The sequence below is a fragment of the Eurosta solidaginis genome, chromosome 3, assembly GCF_040869045.1.
Source record: "Eurosta solidaginis isolate ZX-2024a chromosome 3, ASM4086904v1, whole genome shotgun sequence".
NCBI lineage: Eukaryota > Metazoa > Arthropoda > Insecta > Diptera > Tephritidae > Eurosta > Eurosta solidaginis.
In genome coordinates, this window is record NC_090321.1 from 146,641,714 (window position 1) to 146,663,190 (window position 21,477).

Sequence of the window (21,477 nt, forward strand, 5' to 3'; positions counted from 1 at the left end):
TAACAAATATATTATCACTACTAATATACTACTAAAAGTAATTTTCTACTACAATTTTCGCTGAAGGGAATTGAATTATTCCCCGTTTTCCTTACATCGTAAAAGTAACCCGTACAGATTTTTAAACTTGGGAGTGTCAAAGCTCTGTCATCATTGGAGAACAAACCTCTGGTAATTGAATCATGAAAGTAAACAACATTTTTGAATTGACATTTTTTTCTTCTGAGTTTATTAAAAGAAAAATTATAAAAAAACTAAAAAAAAAAAAACATGCAAAAATAAAATTAACTTTTGCAACTCGTCTGCCGTAACAGTTCGTAGTTTCCAACAAAGCGTTGCCGCTAGAAACGGTGAGTATACCGGCCGCTCTTTAGCGGTCGTAACATAGCGGTACCGCTTTTGGAGGAAACCAAGCCTTTACACTCAGCCACTTTAAACTTTCTAGCATTTCATGTATTGGGGTATCATATCGTTTTCTAAGAATAAACCGCATTGTTTCATTTTGCTTCACCTGTAGCTCTGCAATGTTCGAGTCGGCTAACATGAATAATATCGTAGGGCAGTATATGAAATGAGGTTCTGTAATGAACCTATAAACCATAATTTTATAATATTTGCTGACGTGCTTGCATGTCCGGAACATAAATCCAGTTTTTTTTTGATATTTTTGCCTCTGTATATTTAAGATGCTAATCGAACTTAAGTTTCTCAACAATTATGATTCCTAGGTATTTGTATTTCTTCTGCATTCTTTCTTCTCATGGTCATCCATTTCGTTTTTTCAATATTTATTTTAAGCTTATTTTGACCCAACCAGTTATATACAGCATCCAAGTCCGCTTGCATTTTAGACATAGCTTCTATCTCCGGCAAAGAACTCATTGTCAATAATGCATCATCCACGAAGAGTCGTATCTTGCAGTGGCTAAGACAGTTCCTAATATCGTTTATATATACAATGAATAATATTGCAACAAGAACAGATCCTTATGGAAGACCTATGTCAACATCAACTTCCGGCGGCGATGCGCTTCTAATTATGGTTTTCTGTTTTCTGCCAGTAAGGTAGCTTTTAAACCACTGCAGTGCTGTATTAAGTACCCCAATGTTATGCAGTTTCCTCAGTAGGATGACTCTATCGATGGTTTCAAATGCCCTTTTTAGGTCCAGGAAGACCGACACTGTTACTAACTTGTTTGACAGGCTTTCTTTCCATTCTGCTATAGCCAGGTTTAGCGCGGTTTCACAAGTGTTTGGTTCTGAACCCTGATTGTTCACATATGATAATTTTCGGTGAAATGAGGGAGGAAGACGGTTTCTTATGTCTTCGCTACTGCCGAAAGGAGTGATATCGATCGATATAACTCGTCTTCGTTAGCTCTTTTACCAGGCTTTAGTAGTGGAATTATCCTTGCCATTTTAAAGTGTTCGGGAATGACAAAGGACTTCAGCGACAGGTTGAAAACATGCGTTAGGTAGTTTATTCCCTCAGCGCCATAGTGTTTTAGCACTGGCGTGTCTATTCTGTCTGGGCTTATTGATTTGGAGGGCTTGGCCTTGTGTATGGCTTCTTCAACCTCTGTGGGAGTGATGGTAATGGTACGTCGTGTTTGTCTTTATGTGCCCGTTGGGCGTTGAGTTCGGGGCGACGAACGTTGGGTTCTAACCAAGAACATCCCGAACTATGCAACCATGTTTTACACGTGACACACTGACAAGAGTATGACCGTCTGGGATAAATCCTTTTCCGACATATGCAGCAGAACCACAGCCTGGGACCGGGGTTAGGTTCAATTCCTTCCCGGAACAGGAGGGTATGGAGCAGTCCAGCTGCGAGGAGCTGCTCCGAGAATAACAATTTGTTGGAGGGACGCAACAAATTAAATGGAGCTACACTGAAATGGTAGCCCTTGGTCTGGAAAAAAAATGCCAAGTCGGTCCGGTGCAATTAACCGGCTGCCGTGAGAAGCGTTATCCGTTGAACAGTATTATCGCTACTGGCGACAGGAGAGGTATTGGTCGATAAGAATCTCCTATGTTAGCTGGTTTCACAGGCTTTAATAGCGGAACCACTCCGGCCATTTTCCACTTTTCGGGGATGACGAAGATGGACAAGGGCAGGTTGAAGACTTGACCTATCATTTAAATCCCTCTTTTCTAAGTCTTTTGAGAATCGGCTTGTCTGGGCCTACTGCTTTAGATGGTATAGCATGAACGATGGCATCTTCATCCTCTTTGGCGGTGACGGTAATATGGGGCGCGCTGCCTTAATGCTTGTGTGCTCGTCTGTTAGACAGCCGACGAGCTTTGTCAACCGTAGAATCCATTAAATATTGTCGGCAGAAAGCAGGCGCGCATTTTTTCGCAACCGACAGCACTTTATCGCCGAAGGCGATGTATATTTTGTCATTGTGCTTAGGCAGGTCCGATAGGGACTTTACGGTAGATCATAGCTTACCCACACCGGCAGAAAGGTTACAATTCTTTGAGTGCTCCTCCCATTTCACCCGCTTGTGTTCATCCACAAGCAATGTAATGCGTTGGTTTATATCCCTTATTTGGGGGTCGCCGGGATGTGGTGCTTTATAAGGTCACCTTCTGTCGCTAGAGTTGCGGCCTCCGCTGGAAAATGTGTCTGGATTCTTCCGGCGGGAATGAAACGAGCCGAAGCGGATTCAATAACCTTGCGGAAAGCACGCTCTCTTTACGGGCAACAGTCGGGATAGGGAGAGCAGCAAAACGATTATCTGTATAAGTTTTGTAATCTTTCCACTTTCCCTTTTTGAAATTGATGAAAGTCCGTTTTTCAGTAGTAAAGAAGTCGGCAGATCGCTCGAGCGAAAGGAGTATGGATAGGTGGTGGGATGCCAATGTTACCATCGACTGCCAGTTGACGCAGTTAACTAGTCCTTCGCTCACGATTGAAATGTCTAGGTACTTGTGACAGCTTCCTAACATACGTATGGGGGCGTTGTTGCTGTAGCGATAAGGACACTCCCCGAAGGCCTTGGTGAGTGTTATCGATGTTGATGGTCTTTTGCCGTATGCAGATCCGGTACGTTCCGTTAGTTAAGTTAAGAAGTTGACGTTATTTATACAGATTTTTAAGACTAATTGTGAATTTGACGTTATTTATACAGATTTTAGTAGGCATTTGATAAAGTTTCCCATTCCATACTTTTATTCAAATTTGATCGGTTAGGATTTCCCCCATTGTTCCTCTCGGGTTGCTTCTTACTTGAAGGAAAGAAAAGAAACAGTTATATTTAAAAACTGCTGGTCTCGGTTAATAAACGCATCTTCTGGTGTTCCACGAGGCAGCCACCTTGGTCCAGTTTTGCTCCTGTTGTTCTGAAGCGCTGCAAGCCGTTGATGTACGCTGATGATGTCAAACTTTTAATGCCTATCCGCTTACCCGTGGATCGGGCATTTCTTCAGGCGTATCTGAATAGTCTAGTTGGTTGGTGTAATGTAAACGCCTTGTCACTAAACCTACCCAAGTGCAAGTTCATGTGTTTTACAAGGAAGTCCTTCCAATCCCATCATTATGCTATTGGCGATTATATATTCAAGCAAGTCACTAACTTTATAGAGTTATGCGTTACAATGGACCCAAAACTCGATTTTAAATTTCATATTGAATCTTGCGTGAATTGGTCTAAAAATACTTCGGCTTTCGTTAAACGTTGGTCTAAAGAATTCAATGTCTACTGTTGCTGTCTTTTATACTCTGTGATTTCTCGTATGCATACTTCTAGGCGCTTCCATTTCTAGAATTTACTAGTTAGTTATCAGCTATAAAATTACTACATTTATAGCTTCTCATATGCGCGTGTATGATACTTGCACAATTATAATTGCCTACTTTTTGGAGCATCTCAGATAAGATATATGCATGTGTTTGTGCGTCTCTTCTCCGCTGCATGTACGTACATATATGTAGACATAATGATTGATTTATTGATGTGCATACAAGTCACTGCTAGCATCGGCTTAAAGATGATAGTATCCCTTAGTGTTGCTAATATTCGTCACAATAGGTTATTTTATGAAAAGTACGGACACCAAGGAATCGGGCACTTTTGTAAACCTATGAACATACAAAACCTTAAACGCTTCAAAATTCATCGTTCAAAGTCAAAAACTCGACAAGTAAATAGATTCACGTAAAAATGTCATTAGTAAATAATGGAGTTGGCATTACGAAATGTATCATTGAGCATGTTAACTTATTCATTCCGTATGTTCGGAACATTCACCTCCAGCTAAGGATTTGTGGAATCCGTTTATATTTGGAATTTTATGTATATACTATTTTATATATTCGGATCTCGTGAGGTAGTATCAAACGAACGTGTTCCAAATATTCTAAATTAACGGTTTATCCGGAGCACTTCCATGAGTTCTTAACGGAAAAGAGTTTTCCGGAATTTCAGAATAAAAAGGTGACTACTCCCTGTGTAGCAGTACCACACAAAAGCTTAACTCTTCTGTCAAATTCAAGGCCGGAATATAAAGTTCTAAGACAATAAGCCATTTTCTTTTATTTATTTTTTTGTCAGTTTATTGCGGCTGCTGAGTAGAGTATCACCACATGTCGGCTGCCTGTTCAAAATTGTCCTATCTCAAAATATTTTTCAAAAACTTCGTATTTCAGAATGTCACAAAAATGCCCTATATTAGAATTTGTTTGAATAACGCTTTATCTATGAATGGTTTTCATTAACTTCCTCTTATGTCAAAATGCCTTAAACTTATACTCAGATAGGGAGTTTATTAAACAAATTTTGAGATAATGTATTTTTGAATAAAATTCTAACGTATAACAAACAAATTCTGAAATAATGACCAAACCAACGTAACTCTTTAACAATTCACGAAACATATAGTAGAAAATAAATGATTTCCCCCAAAACCAGATGGCATTTACAAATATATTATCACTACTAATATACTACTAAAAGTAATTTTCTATTACAATTTTCGCTGAAGGGAATTGAATTATTCCCCGTTTTCCTTACATCGTAAAAGTAACCCGTACAGATTTTTAAACTTGGGAGTGTCAAAGCTCTGTCATCATTGGAGAACAAACTTCTGGTAATTGAATCATGAAAATAAGCAACATTTTTGAATTGACATTTTTTTCTTCTGAGTTTATTAAAAGAAAAATTATAAAAAAACTAAAAAAAAACATGCAAAAATAAAATTAACTTTTGCAACTCGTCTGCCGTAACAGTTCGTAGTTTCCAACAAAGCGTTGCCGCTAGAAACGGTGAGTATACCGGCCGCTCTTTAGCGGTTGTAACATAGCGGTACCGCTTTTGGAGGAAACCAAGCCTTTACACTCAGTCACTTTAAACTTTCTAGCATTTCATTTATTGGGGTATCATATCGTTTTCTAAGAATAAACCGCATTGCTTCATTTTGCTTCACCTGTAGCTCTGCAATGTTCGAGTCGGCTAACATGAATAATATCGTAGGACAGTATATGAAATGAGGTTCTGTAATGGACCTATAAACCATAATTTTATAATATTTGCTGACGTGCTTGCATGTCCGGAACATACATTTTTTTTTGATATTTTTGCCTCTGTATATTTAAGATGCTCATCGAACTTGAGTTTCTCAACAATTATGATTCCTAGGTATTTGTATTTCTTCTGCATTCTTTCTTCTCATGGTCATCCATTTCGTTTTTTCAATATTTATTTTAAGCTTATTTTGACCCAACCAGTTATATACAGCATCCAAGTCGGCTTGCATTTTAGACATAGCTTCTATCTCCGACAATGAACTCATTGTCAATAATGCATCATCCACGAAGAATCGTATCTTGCAGTGGCTAAGACAGTTCCTTATATCGTTTATATATACAATGAATAATATTGCAACAAGAACAGATCCTTATGGAAGACCTATGTCAACATCAACTTCCGGCGGCGATGCGCTTCTAATTATGGTTTTCTGTTTTCTGCCAGTAAGGTAGCTTTTAAACCACTGCGGTGCTGTATTAAGTACCCCAATGTTATGCAGTTTCCTCAGTAGGATGACTCTATCGATGGTTTCAAATGCCCTTTTTAGGTCCAGGAAGACCGACACTGTTACTAACTTGTTTGACAGGCTTTCTTTCCATTCTGCTATAGACAGGTTTAGCGCGGTTTCACAAGTGTTTGGTTCTGAACCCTGATTGTTCACATATGATAATTTTCCGTGAAATGAGGGAAGAAGACGGTTTCTTATGTCTTCGCTACTGCCGAAAGGAGTGATATCGATCGATATAACTCGTCTTCGTTAGCTGTTTTACCAGGCTTTAGTAGTGGAATTATCCTTGCCATTTTATATTGTTCGGGAATGACAAAGGACTTCAGCGACAGGTTGAAAACGTGCGTTGGGTAGTTTATTCCCTCAGCGCTATAGTGTTTTAGCACTGGCGTGTCTATTCTGTCTGGGCTTATTGATTTGGAGGGCTTGGCCTTGTGTATGGCTTCTTCAACCTCTGTGGGAGTGATGGTAATGGTACGTCGTGTTTGTGTTTATGTGTCCGTTGGGCGTTGGGTTCGGGGCGACGAACGTTGGGTTCTAACCAAGAACAGCCCGAACTATGCAACCATGTTTTACACGTGACACACTGGCAAGAGTATGACCGTCTGGGATAAATCCTTTTCCGACATATGCAGCAGAACCACAGCCTGGGACCGGCGTTAGGTTCAATTCCTTCCCGGAACAGGAGGGTATGGAGCAGTCCAGCTGCGAGGAGCTGCTCCGAGAATAACAATTTGTTGGAGGGACGCAACAAATTAAATGGAGCTACACTGAAATGGCAGCCCTTGGTCTGGAAAAAAAATGCCAAGTCGGTCCGGTGCAATTAACCGGCTGCCGTGAGAAGCGTTATCCGTTGATGACGTTTAGCGCGGTGGTAGTGCTATTTAGTTTTCGAAAAACATGCTGATGATAGGCAAGGCGCAAGTTTGCAGTGAAATAGGGAAGCAGAATGGCTCCAAGTGTTTGGCTACTGGCGACAGGAGAGGTATTGGACGATAAGAATCTCCTATGTTAGCTGGTTTCACAGGCTTTAATAGCGGAACCACTCCGGCCATTTTCCACTTTTCGGGGATGACGAAGATGGACAAGGGCAGGTTGAAGACTTGACCTATTATTTAAATCCCTCTTTGCTAAGTCTTTTGAGAATCGGCTTGTCTGGGCCTACTGCTTTAGATGGTATAGCATGAACGATGGCATCTTCATCCTCTTTGGCGGTGACGGTAATATGGGGCGCGCTGCCTTAATGCTTGTGTGCTCGTCTGTTAGACAGCCGACGAGCTTTGTCAACCGTAGAATCCATTAAATATTGTCGGCAGAAAGCTGGCGCGCATTTTTTCGCAACCGACAGCACTTTATCGCCGAAGGCGATGTATATTTTGTCATTGTGCTTAGTCAGGTCCGATAGGGACTTTACGGTAGACCATAGCTTACCCACACCGGCAGAAAGGTTACCATTCTTTGAGTGCTCCTCCCATTTCACCCGCTTTTGTTCATCCACAAGCAATGTAATGCGTTGGTTTATATCCCTTATTTGGGGGTCGCCGGGATGTGGTGCTTTATAAGGTCACCTTCTGTCGCTAGAGTTGCGGCCTCCGCTGGAAAATGTGTCCGGATTTCCGGATTCTTCCGGCGGGAATGAAACGAGCCGAAGCGGATTCAATAACCTTGCGGAAAGCACGCTCCCTTTACGGGCAACAGTCGGGATAGGGAGAGCAGCAAAACGATTATCTGTATAAGTTTTGCAATCTTTCCACTTTCCTGTTTTGAAATTGATGAAAGTCCGTTTTTCAGTAGTAAAGAAGTCGCCAGATCGCTCGAGCGAAAGGAGTATGGATAGGTGGTGGGATGCCAATGTTACCATCGACTGCCAGTTGACGCAGTTAACGAGTCCTTCGCTCACGATTGAAATGTCTAGGTACTTGTGACAGCTTCCTAACATACGTATGGGGGCGTTGTTGCTGTAGCGATAAGGACACTCCCCGAAGGCCTTGGTGAGTGTTATCGATGTTGATGGTCTTTTGCCGTATGCAGATCCGGTACGTTCCGGTACCAAGCCCGACCATCTCCATAGCTAAACTCAACACTATTCCTAAGCTACTTGAATCGATCATCACAAAACAACTTGCTTTTAGAGTATCTTCATTAGTTGACTTTTCACAACATGGCTTTTGCAAGGGCAAGTTTACGGTGTTCAACTTGCTTGAGTTTACAACCTTTGTATCCAACAGTTTTAAGACTAATTGTGAAGTTGACGTTATTTATACAGATTTTAGTAGGCATTTGATAAAGTTTCTCATTCCATACTTTTATTCAAATTTGATCGGCTAGGATTTCCCCCATTGTTCCTCTCGGGTTTATTCTTCTTCTCCCCCCCTCTTTTCTGGCAGCAATCGTGCAGGTCAGGGAAACAGACTCTTAGTCCCTACCTCCGTTTGCACCGTCTGCCAGCACAGAATATATAGGTTTGCGACATCCGCTCAATGCAGCTCCTGCCTTGGGTGGTGCCACTTCCCTAGATGTTCTGGTCTCCGCGACGGCAACCCCTCGACGGGTTTCATCGCGCCATGTTGCCAGGTCGCAAACCCAAATCATCCGGGTACCCCAATGCTTTCCCAAGGGCGCCCAGTCCCAAGGCCACAACAGCAGTTGCGTCCTGGCCTTCCACAACCTAGGCGTAGTCACCCGTCACTTACCCCTAGAGTGGCGGCGTCACCCCTCATGCTCTTCAGAATTCTGCAGTTAAACTGTAATGGACTAACTGGGAAGATTACGGAGATAGTCGATTTCATGAAGCGGCACAACATCCGCATTGCTGCGATTCAAGAGACTAAACTCACAGCAAGATCTGCATTGCAGACCTGCTCTGGCTATAATGTCCACAGGAAGGACCGCGAGAGCGGAAATGGAGGCGGCCTCGCGTTTATTATACACCACTCTGTGCAATATCATATATTTGATCCTGGCATCGACCGCAGGGACAATGTCTTAGAACGTCAAGGCCTATCTGTCCGGTCAGGCGATGCAAATCTAGAAATCATCAACATCTACATCCCTCCTGTCACCTGTTGCCCCAGTGGATACCGCCCTAAAATCGAGGCCTTACTCACTGGCAACAATCGCATTATCTTAGGCGATTTCAATGCCCATCACGACCTATGGCATTCAAACTTGCGGGCGGACAGTAGGGGTGAGATGTTGGCGGATCAAATAGAAGAAACGACGTTCTGCACAATAAACGGAGATGCCCCCACACGTATGGTAGGAAGCTGTCATAGCTCGCCAGATATCTCAATCGTGAGCGCAGAACTCGTAAACTGCGTCAACTGGCAGCCGATGCTAACATTGGCATCCGACCACCTGTCCATACTTATTTCGTTCGAGCGTACCGCCGACTTCATCGTCACCGAAAAACGCACTTTCATAAACTTCAAAAAAGGAAAGTGGGAAGAATATAAATCTGCAATAGACAGCAGCTTTGCTGCCCTCCCTATCCCGACTGATGCCCGCCAAGGGGAGCGTGCCTTCCGTAAGGTCATTGAGTCCGCCTCGGCACATTTCATTCCCGCCGGGAGAATTCCCGAAATCCGGCCCCACTTCCCGGCGGAGGCCGCGAGCTTAGCGAGGGAACGCGACCTTATAAGACAGCTTGATCCAGGCGACCCCCAAATAAGGGATATAAACCAACGCATCAGATTGCTTGTGGACGAACACAAGCGGGCGAAATGGGAAGAGCACCTAAGAGGTTGTAACCTCTCTACCGGTGTAGGTAAACTTTGGTCCACCGTAAAGTCCCTATCGAATCCGACTAAGCACAAAGACAAAGTTTCCATCGCCTTTGGCGATAAGGTGCTGTCGGATGCGGAAAAATGCGCGAGCGCTTTCTGCCGACAATATATAATGCATCCTACGGTCGACAAAGATAGACGGAGAGCCAATAGACACGCACATAAACACAAATTCAGCGCGTCACCAATCACCATCACCGCTAGAGAGGTTGAGGACGCCATTGGTCGCGCTAAACCATCCAAAGCAGTGGGCCCAGACGGCATAGCCATGCCGATGCTTAAAAACCTAGGGAAAGAGGGCTTCAAATATTTAGCGCATGTCTTCAACCTGTCTCTCTCCACCTTTGCCATACCCGAGAAATGGAAAATGGCCAAGGTGGTCCCGCTACTAAAGCCTGGGAAACCAGCTAACGTAGGTGAGTCATATCGTCCGATATCTCTCCTATCGCCAGTGGCAAAGACGCTTGAAGCCATTTTGCTCCCTTATTTCCAAGCACATTTGCAGCTAGCCCCTCATCAGCATGGCTTCAGAAAACTCTATAGCACTACCTCCGCGCTAAATGTCATTAGCACCCAGATAAATTGCGGTTTGAATCAATACCCCCACCATAGAACAGTACTCGTAGCGCTAGACCTATCAAAAGCCTTTGATACGGTCAACCATGGCTCATTACTGCAAGACCTGGAAGGGTCTACCCTTCCCCCATGTCTTAAAAGGTGGACCGCAAATTATCTGGGTGGTCGGCAGGCATCGGTGCAATTCAGAAACGAAACATCAAAACCAAGGAGAATTAAACAAGGGGTGCCACAGGGTGGTGTCCTATCCCCACTTTTGTTTAATTTCTACATATCTAAGCTACCTTCACCACCGGAAAGAGTCATAATCGTTTCCTACGCCGATGAAATAGAAGCAAGACCTGGAAGGGTCTACCCTTCCCCCATGTCTTAAAAGGTGGACCGCAAATTATCTGGGTGGTCGGCAGGCATCGGTGCAATTCAGAAACGAAACATCAAAACCAAGGAGAATTAAACAAGGGGTTCCACAGGGTGGTGTCCTATCCCCACTTTTGTTTAATTTCTACATATCTAAGCTACCTTCACCACCGGAAAGAGTCACAATCGTTTCCTACGCCGATGACTGCACAATAATGGCCACAGGCCCAGGCCCAGAGATTGATGAGCTATGCAATAAAATAAACGGCTATCTCCCTGATCTCTCCAGTTTTTTCGCCTCGCGAAACCTAGCATTGTCACCGACTAAATCTTCCGCGACCTTATTTACAACATGGACGCCCCAAATGTCGACCATATTGAACATCCACGTCGATGGCACTACGCTACCGACTGTCCTACACCCCAAAATCTTGGGTGTGACGTTTGATCAGGATCTACATTTTGGTGCGCACGCAACCGCAATTGTTCCGAGAATTCATAGCCGTAATAAAATCCTCAAATCCCTTGCTGGCAGTACCTGGGGAAAAGATAAAGAAACGCTCATGACCACATACAAAGCAATTAGCCAGCCGATTACGTGCTACGCGTCACCCATATGGTCGCCAAGCCTAAAAACTACCCACTGGAAGAAACTACAGGCCTGCCAAAATACTGCTCTCAGAATCGCCACGGGCTGTCTTCTTATGTCCCCAGAACACCATCTGCATAATGAGGCGAGAATACTCCCCATCAGGGAGAGAAATGAGATGCTGACCAAACAGTTTCTGTTGAATACCCAGAAACCTGGGCATCCCAACAGACATCTGATTGACGAACCAGCACCGCCTAGGGGCCTAAGGAGTCATCTCCGTAAGCATTTTGAGGAAATACGGCACCTGAGAACCCAGCCGTATGAAGCGAAAAAACACAAGCAGGTCCTTGGTGAACTCCATAGACAGGCGTCGGACCTTTATGTCGGGAATTGCCCGGTGAATCCAGTACTTGAAGAAAAATATCCAGAACTCGCGGAAGAGGAACGCATACTCCCCAGGGAAACGCGTGTCACTCTTGCTCAACTTCGTTCTGGATACTGTAACAGGTTAAACTCTTACCTATCCAGAATCAACCCTGACATACAAAATGTATGCCCCGCTTGCAATGTGTCCCCACATGACACCAACCATCTCTTCAATTGTAATGTGGAACCAACGCCTGTAACACCCCTTTCCTTATGGTCCACCCCTGTTGAAACGGCAAGTTTCCTTGGACTCCCGTTAGAGGATATTGATGACAATTTGTGATCGGTCGCGGCTATTAGGTGGGGCGAGCATTGCTACAACAACAACAACACCAGCTCTACTACGAAGGTAGTAGTTATGAGTGGTATCAGCTGTTTGAGTTGTTGGCGCCGTGGGGCGCGAGCAGCAGCGGGTACTTGTTGTGGCTTGCTGAGCAGCGCGGCTGCTGGAAGGTAGTGGGGGGCGCTTAGGCGTAGACTACGGGACGCCCTTGGGCGTGAGCAGTAAGGAGCCACAAAAGATTTATAAAAGTTACGTGGACGTCGGGTTTTGGGATCAAGCCCAGAACAACCTGTCCGATGCAACCATCCCTTGCACGAGACACACTGAACAGAGTATGACCGTCCTAAAAAGATTCTTTTCTGGCAAATGCAGCAAAACCATTTATTTCTCAGGACCGGGGTCAGGAGACGGACCCGGATTGGGTTCGATACCTTCCCGGAGTAAGAGAATATGTAGCAGTCCTGCTGCAAGGAGCTGCTGGGAGGATGACAATTTGTGGGAGGGACGAAACAAATTAAATGGGGTCACACTGAAATGACAGTCCTTGGTCGGGAAAAATCCCGAGTCGCTCCGGTACATAGAACCGACAGCCTTGGCGGCCATCGGCCGCGCTTATAAAAAATTACCCTGGGTGGGCCTAACACCGGTTTCGAGACCAGAAATATATCCGCGCTAAACACTTATGTACCCAACAGCATTACAACAGCCACTTGAAAATCGCCAATTTCAACTACAAATATCTCCAGACAGAGATAAAGTTTTTCTTTTCCGCCTTCGTATTATTGTTGTCGAGGTGAATACGCGTCTTCTGACACCGCTCTCGATATTTTCGGTAGCGTATTAGCAGTCGACTCCTCAACTAGACTTTTACCCAAAAAAAATCCACCTTGTTGCAGTTTGAGTTGGGGTGCTTTCAAGATTTGATTGTTTTACCGCCATGAAAATAGTTAACTGGATAGGAGGCGTAATGACGATGAAGATGGTGAAAACGACCCTAGGTATGTTTCAAGTTATGAACTTACCTAAAAAGCTTATTTAGAACTTCAGGTAAGTCAGACATCACGAAGAATCGGTAAGTATTACCCTTATTTATCATAAATATCAAAACGCAATTTGGTGTAATTTTCACAGGCGGACTTCCGTACGTAGACCTTACTAAGAATTTAAAACGAAACACGATCTGCAATCTACGCAATGCTAATACGAAATGTGTTATTCCAAGCATAGTGTACCTATACCAAGTGTGTCAACTAAGCGATAAACGTCAAAACTACAAACAGCCTCGCTCACCTGATGCAAATCTCAGGTCTAGAGTTGCATTTTTGGTACTTAAGAGTACTTCAAGCTGAGTTGCATTTGATAGTTTAATAAAATTTTGTAGTATTTAAAGATAAAATAGTTGCATATATTTCCACGGAAATAAGAATACTAGAAGATTTGTAGCCTGCAAAAATGCGGAAACATACGGAAAGCAAAATTTATTTAAAATAGAGTCAAAATATAAAGCGCCACACGTGTAACATGGAAAAATTTCACTTCTAAGGCTGTTTGCACAAATGCATAAGGGAAAAATTGTATAAACACTTTGGTCGCTTCAAAGCAAACGTACGGCGTTTCATTCGCCATCATCCGGTGGCAAAATCCTGAGCCAGATAAATAATTTTGCATGTAAATGCAATAAAAACGATTTGAGCCAGATAAATCCATATAGAAGTCTGGTTCAATTTGTGAGCCAGATAATTTGTTAATTACTTCTTTTTAGTTTGGCAACGCTGCCTTTAATAAACCTACTTTTTCAAAATTAGATGTCGCTGCTTAGCATTTCGCCGTATGAGTTAAATGAAAACCAGCGGCGACATCTGCCTATCACATTTCACGTGTGCGAAAATTTCACGACATCTGCTTTTCAAGTCTCTCAATGATCCAGAGTATTCCCGTGAGAAGTGAGCGTGAGCCGGAGCTGTAAAACTCATTGGAAGGCGGCAATTGTTTTTCGTATGGCGTTGTCAAAGCGTAGACACGCAACCAAAGAACTTATGTAAATTTTTCGATACTTCGCCCGACAGATGAATTAATGAATGCAAGACAACCAAAGCGTCTGTGAAAATCCGCCTTAATTTTTGTAGCTGTGAAAGTCTCCTGCAAATAAAATGGTGCTGTAAGTGCAAACAAATCAAACTCCTATATGACACTACTTTATTTTCTATGTATTTTTCTTGTATTTTTTTCTTATATTCTTTGTCGAGGGAGCCAATAAGGTTTCAGTACTGATGTAAGTGTGTGAACTATATTTAAAAAAATTAACGAAATACAAGAAAAATACATCGTAGTTCATTAAAAACAAACAAGCCAGTTTGTATTTCGATAGGGTTTTTTGACATTAGCCCTTTTTTTCTTCATTTTTTCTGACAAATGAAAATTTTGTTTTTATTTTCAAAATTTTGTGCCTAAAAACACAACTAAATTTAAAGTGTAAATTGTGTGTGCAAATGAGTTTTCAATAAGTGTACATTTTTCAGTTTTTCATAGTTAAGGAATTGACCTCCAGATTCTTGTGTTACACAAATATAGTGAACTTGGGTACAGAAATTAAAATTAAAAAGTTTTTCACAATAATTTAAAAAACTCTACGTTTTCTCTGCTTTTTACACTTAAAGGAGTAACCCTCCGTAATAAATTAAACTTTTAATGAAAATCAATAACTCTGAACAGAACACTTTTCGCCATGATATAGAATTAAAATGCTGTGGAACAGGAGCAACACTTTTGTGACTACATAAACCCTGTTTCAATCTTTTACGTCTCTGCACAGAACCCTAATGGACCGTTTTCAACCGAAACAACAATGGCAACCCAGATTTTCCCGTTATGCACACTTAAGCGAGTGCTGTCAGAAAGAAGTCAACACACTTGTATAGGTACACTATGATTCCAAGTTGGATATCGCTATTTAAGCTGCAGGCATTGGTGCTTTATCGGTAACCGTATCGGTAACCTTATAACAGCTGATTCGACCAACCTTAGAGCCTCCTGCGATTTACAACCAGATTGACTGAATTTTTGCATGTGTGCGTGTCGGGTATTTGACGCTTGCCCCGCGACTATCAAATAAAAAGCAATCAACATTTGCATTGAGAAACCGTAGCGTTCGGACGTGAATATGCCGTCATCGGATGATGACTTCTTTTTACTTGCAACTACAGCAGTTTTATTAAATAATAAAAAAATTAATAAAAATTGTATTAAATAATAATAAAAGCTTTACATTCCATAAAGCTCCTAAACATTGATAATTTTCAGTAAATTTAATATGAATTGCTGTTCTTCCGCGCACTTGTTCATTTTGAATGTTGACACAAACTAAATACAACACTGCTGTTTTGTCAATCACACCCCGCAACTATCAAATAAGCAAGCGTCAAATAAAAAAATTTAAAATTTTTTAATTTCATCAACGTGTAGCCGACAACAAATACGTGTGTCACGAAGCCACCCGACTGCACTAATACACAAAATTCACTCAATCTGGTTGTAAATCGCAGGAGGCTCTAATGCGGCAGTTATGCGGCAATTACTCACGAACGTACGTACCAAAAACGTGTTAGCTGACACGACCTATCTTATGAGCATGGCGGAACGATACAAGGTGGCAGCATGGGACAGCTGATTATAAACTTTTTTTATTTGATTTGATACATCAACTTCCAGCGCAGTACGATTTTGACATTTGTCCATCGAATTTACAAAAACAAAGTACATGAAATTTTTATTTATGTTTGTAGGTATGTCACCATGCTGCCACCTTGTATCGTTCCGCCATGCTTATGAGTGTGCAATGTAAACGAAAACTCATCGACGTGCAACGCCCGTACGTACGTACCCCGGAACGTAGAAATCAAAAAAATTTTGATTTTTTCCGTAAGAACGTGTCAGCTGATCGCTCTCTCACTAGACAGAGATGCCTAGTAAACTTTTGTGCGCTAATTTTTGACCGTTTGCAGTTTTATGCAAAAACACCTAAATAAAGTTTGAAAAGTTGTGAAAATAATTCGAAATAATTATGTAAAAGTGCAGATTATAAATATGTAATCTATTTATATTTATTTAATATTAACTCCAGCCTTTTACAACATCAAAAATTAAATTGGAAAAAGTTGATGTTTTCATAAGCATGCATGCAAAATGGTCAATGGCAACAGTGCTTATCTGTAAACAATCCACACACAAATATGTTATGTACATGTACACAGACGCAGACATTAGCCGTGATTTTTAACACACGTATATCCGTTTACGCTTAAACTTTATATGGACTGCTAAGCGACAAACTTTAAATACACCTCTGAAATTGCTGCGCATAAATTTTGTCCTACTAAATTTCAATACGTATTATACTCAGATGTAACTGAAATATGTGTCTTTGTTTCACCCTCTACACTAATTTTATGTATTCTATGTGTGTCCACAATTCATCGCAACTGATTCAGCTATATGTTATACCCTATGGCCATCAGAGCGTCGTGTCTCCGCTTTTCGGTACACCCTGTTGCTGTAGCTAGTTGTTTAACCACAGCCGCTAGATGGGTCTCCTATCCATTATCTAAGCGAGGATAGGCGTTTTTTTACACGCGCAAACGAAACGTATACGCGTGTAAAAAAAAACACGGCTATTGATTCCCACGCGCTTGAGGGTTCGGTCAAATGTGTTTCGTACGACAAACGTCCGTACGTACGGCACACGTCAGTGGGTAATTGCCGCTTTACTCACGAACGTACGTACCAAAAACGTGTCAGCTGACACGACCTATCTTATGAGTGTGCAATGTAAACGAAAAATCATCGACGTGCAACGCCCGTACGTACGTAGCCCGGAACGTAGAAATCAAAACAATTTTGATTTTTTCCGTAAGAACGTTTCAGCTGATCGCTCTCTCACTAGACAGAGTTGCCTAGTAAACTTTTGTGCGCTAATTTTTGACCGTTTGCAGTTTTATGCAAAAACACCTTGTAACGTAGCGTTACAATAACGGAACCCCTGTATTTCCTTATTCACTTAAACCTGAACCTCCCTGTACTTAATTTTCTATAGCATAGCCAACAACCACTTGTACTTATTCTTGTATAGCATAGTCAACAGCCACTGATAGCAAACCAATGAAAATTACAATAATGGTGTGTTGACTTCTCAACCAGTTTGCGGCACCACCCATATAAACATCGAATTTGCATTTTTGCAATTGAGTCCTCGTAGGTGAGCCAGCGGGAGTGGTTGTCTTTTTAAAGACAAAATAACCACTTCGGCTAGCTACCTGAGTCGAAGGGGCGCTGTCATGGCGCGGGTCACCCTCCATGCGACGCGAGCGGTGTCTTCGGACTACTTTTCCCTCCGTCGCCCACCTTGGTGCTTGAGCGGCCCGCCGCCTCAATGACCCAAAGCACCCTCCCCCTCAGCTCTGGTTTAATAGGCTGGCCGGAGCGGTGGGACCACTCCCACTAGTTAGCTAGGAAGAAGAGGGTGCGGCCGTGGCGCGAGTCACCCCTTGCTGCACCAGGACGACGAGAGTGGTGTCTTCGGGCTACTTTTCCCTCCGTCGCCCTGGTCCGGTAAGGAATGACCCGCTGCCCGAACGACCGCACGACCCCTCTCCATAGCTCTGGTTTCAGCCGTGAGCCGATGCGTGTGCACAGGGGCTACCGCCGTGCCGTTAAGGTGCACTTCCCATCCGCCCACGGGTCGACCCACGGTGCCCCGGCTGGTATAACTGCGCCCCCCTTACGCACCTTCTACTAGTATCCAGCGGTGAAACCAGCACTAAAGAGTCCTCGCAGTCTCTTCCCCAGGTGACCGACCGGCCTACTATCGATTCTGCCGAAGGGTTGGATTTTATATAAGGTGCCACGATTTTCAAACTTTTGCTGATTTGTAGGGGTAGAGGGGGTCCTAAAAATCACAAAATTATCATCCGCAACTCTAGGAAACTCTTAGTTTACGAAATATAAGCTTTTTAATATCCAAATTTAGTAAAATTTCAACTTAAGTCCTGCACTTAAAATTCGGGTCGCACATGTCGATAGCGGTATCAAATAATGCGTTTTGCGTCAAGATTCAGAACCCGAAAGCAGAAACAACATTTTTTATCTCGTTTAAAAGTTATTCGCGGAAAACCCGTCTGTACTATTGTCGGTTTTTTCGTTGTTGCAATTAAACCAACGAAAACAAATGAAGGTGGTGAATAGTGTTGCCAGCTCCGCAACAATATCTTTTTAACTTGGTAGAAGATTATAAGGTGGTGACACATCGACATAAATGCAATGAAACATACACTATCAATGTATTTTGTTTTGTAATTCTTTGAATAATTTGAAATTAATGTATTTAATTGGAACAAGTGCAGAATACATACATTTGTCAAAAAAATATAAATAAAAAATTGGACTTTATAGAGATTTGTATGCTGATTCCAACGGTAATTCTGCGTAGAACACCTTTCTGCATAGGCGGCCTTCGGCCGCGCTTATAAAAAATAACCCTCGGCTACGCCATGCCAAGTCCCGGTGTGTGGTATAACCGTGGCTACCGCCACGGTGATGCCCTTCTGCGTAGTACACCCTTCTGCGCAGCACCCCAAATAATATTAGACTACAATTATTAAAAGTGTTTTACAAAAACAAAATACATTAATAGTGTATGTTTGTTTGCATTTATGTCGACGTGCCACCACCTTATAATGTTCTACCAAGATAAAAAGATATTGTTGCGGAGCTGGCAACACTATTCACCACCGTCATTTGTTTAACTGCAACAACGAAAAAAGCGACAATAATACCGACGGGTTTTCCGCGAATAACTTTTAAACGAGATAAAAAATGTTGTTTCTGCTTTCGGATTCTGAATCTTGACGCAAAAACGCGTCTTTTGATACCGCTATCGACATGTGCGACCCGAATTTTAAGTGCAGGACTTAAGTTGAAATTTTACTAAATTTCGAAATTAAAAGGCTTATATTTCATAAACTAAGAGTTTCCTAGAGTTGCGGATGATAATTTTGTGATTTTTAGGACCCCCTCTACCCCTACAAATCAGAAAAAGTTTGAAAATCGTGGCACCTTATTCTAAATATTCCCCCTGCCGAAGACTGCCGTTCAATCCGATCCCGCCGATACCGTCAATCGACCCCGCTCGGAACGAGCCGCCGCTGTCTTGGTAAACCCCATCGCCAGCCTACTCCCCCTCACCCCGGCCCTGGTACGCGCTCCCTAGCCCACCGCAGCTGCCATCGCATCGTCGCCCCTCTGGAGGTCGCCCATCGAGAGAGGTGTCAAACGACGCGTCTTGACATCAGTATTAATAATCCGGAGGCGGAAAATAAATATTTTAATGCGTTCAAAAGATATAAACGAAAAACCGAAAAAAGACCCGCGAGTACCTCCGGGGGTCGGATCCATAGTATTTTTGCGCAGAACACTTTTCTGCGTTGGCGGCCTTCGATCGCGCTTATAAAAAATAACCCTGAACTACGCCATGCCAAGTCCGGGTGTGTGGTAGAACCGTGGCTACCGCCACGGTGATGCACAATTTTTTGTGTGAGTAAAAACACAACAACAACCACATGGAAATCGCCAACTTCAGCTGCAAATATCTCCCGACACAGATAAAATTTTTCTTTTCCGCCTTCGGATTATTGTTCTTGAGATTAATACGCGTCTTTTGACACCTCACTTGATATTTTTGGTAGCGTATTAGCAGTCAACCCCTCAACTAGACTATTACGGGATTCAAGGGGTTGTGTAGCGCAATATATAGCTTCTCCAACCCAATTGTCAACCTCACCTTCGAGCGGCGAATCCCGTTTCACTAACAGACTAGGCTCTGGCGACCCCAAGCTCCTCATGGAACTTGGGGGTGGGGAGGGAGGGATGGCCTGAAGGTTTAATGTGGCCATATAAATCGTTCCCGAGATGGTCGGGCCAGCACCTTAATGGTGCTGTGTTACCGGAGCGTATCGGATCTGTATCCGACAAAGGACCATCACATCGATAACACTCCCCAAAGCTTTCGGGGACTAACCTAATCGCTACAACAACAACAACAACAACAACAACAACAACAACAACAACTAGACTATTATCTAAATAAATAAATAAATAAAGACGCGTCGCGACCTCCGTTTTATAAATTCGAAAGCGGAAATCTAAAATTTTATTTCCGTCAAAAGATATAAGCAAAAAATCGTTTCTAATTTTCATGTGATTGTTGTTGTTTGTCAGATTTGTTGTACACACACACATGCTATTGCAGAAAGGTGTTTTGCGCGGAAAATAAAAATTTCAACTCGTTCAAAAGATATTAATGAAAAACCGAAAAATGACCCTTGGGTCCGTCCGAAACCGGGGGTGGGAACCTTCTGCCTTAGCGGACATCGGCCGCGCTTATAAAAAATTACCCTGGGTGGGCCTAACACCGGTTTCGAGACCAGAAATATATCCGCGCTAAACACTTATGTTCCCAACAGCATTACAACAGCCACTTGAAAATCGCCAATTTCAACTACAAATATTTCCAGACAGAGATAAAATTTTTCTTTTCCGCCTTCGTATTATTGTTGTCGAGGTCAATACGCGTCTTCTGACACCTCTCTCGATATTTTCGGTAGCGTATTAGCAGTCGACTCCTTAACTAGACTTTTACCAAAAAAAATCCACCTTGTTGCAGTTTGAGTTGGGGTGCTTTCAAGATTTGATTGTTTTACCGCCATGAAAATAGTTAACTGGATAGGAGGCGTAGTGACGATTAAGATGGTGAAAACGACCCTAGGTATGTTTCAAGTTATGAACTTACCTAAAAAGCTTATTTAGAACTTCAGGTAAGTCAGACATCACGAAGAATCGGTAAGTATTACCCTTGTTTATCATAAATATCAAAACGCAATTTAGTGTAAATTTCACAGGCGGACTTCCACAAATAACCTTACTAAGAATTTAAAACGAAACACGAGCTGCAATCTACGCAATGCTAATACGAAATGTGTTATTCCAAGTTGGATATCGCTATTTAAGCTGCAGGCATTGGTGGTTTATCGGTAACCGTATCGGTAACCTTATAACAGCTGATTCGAACAACCTTAGAGCCTCCTGCGATTTACAACCAGATTGACTGAATTTTTGCATGTGTGCGTGTCGGGTATTTGACGCTTGCCCCGCGACTATCAAATAAAAAGCCATCAATCAACATTTGCATTGAGAAACCGTAGCGTTCGTACGTGAATATGCCGTCATCGGATGATGACTTCTTTTTACTTGCAACTACAGCAGTTTTATTAAATAATAAAAAAAATTAATAAAAATTTTAGTAAATAATAATAAAAGCTTTACATTCCATAAAGCTCCTAAACATTGATAATTTTCAGTAAATTTAA

General features: G+C 42.5%; 1 protein-coding gene across 2 annotated transcripts in view; it reads right to left on the reverse strand.

Moving 5' to 3' along the window:
* The window catches only part of Cndp2 (Cytosolic non-specific dipeptidase 2), a 229,615-nt gene extending 208,497 nt beyond the window's left edge, over positions 1–21,118 (reverse strand). Inside the window, exon 1 of one of the 2 annotated variants that reach the window (XM_067773213.1) lies at positions 20,901–21,118. In XM_067773213.1, coding sequence (XP_067629314.1) covers positions 20,901–20,974 — 74 coding nt within the window. In that variant the 5' untranslated portion in view covers positions 20,975–21,118. Of the gene's footprint in view, positions 1–13,083; positions 13,237–20,900 lie in introns of those variants that run through there. The other variant, XM_067773212.1, reaches the window with a different exon arrangement.
* Between the last annotated feature and the right edge of the window lie 359 nt (positions 21,119–21,477).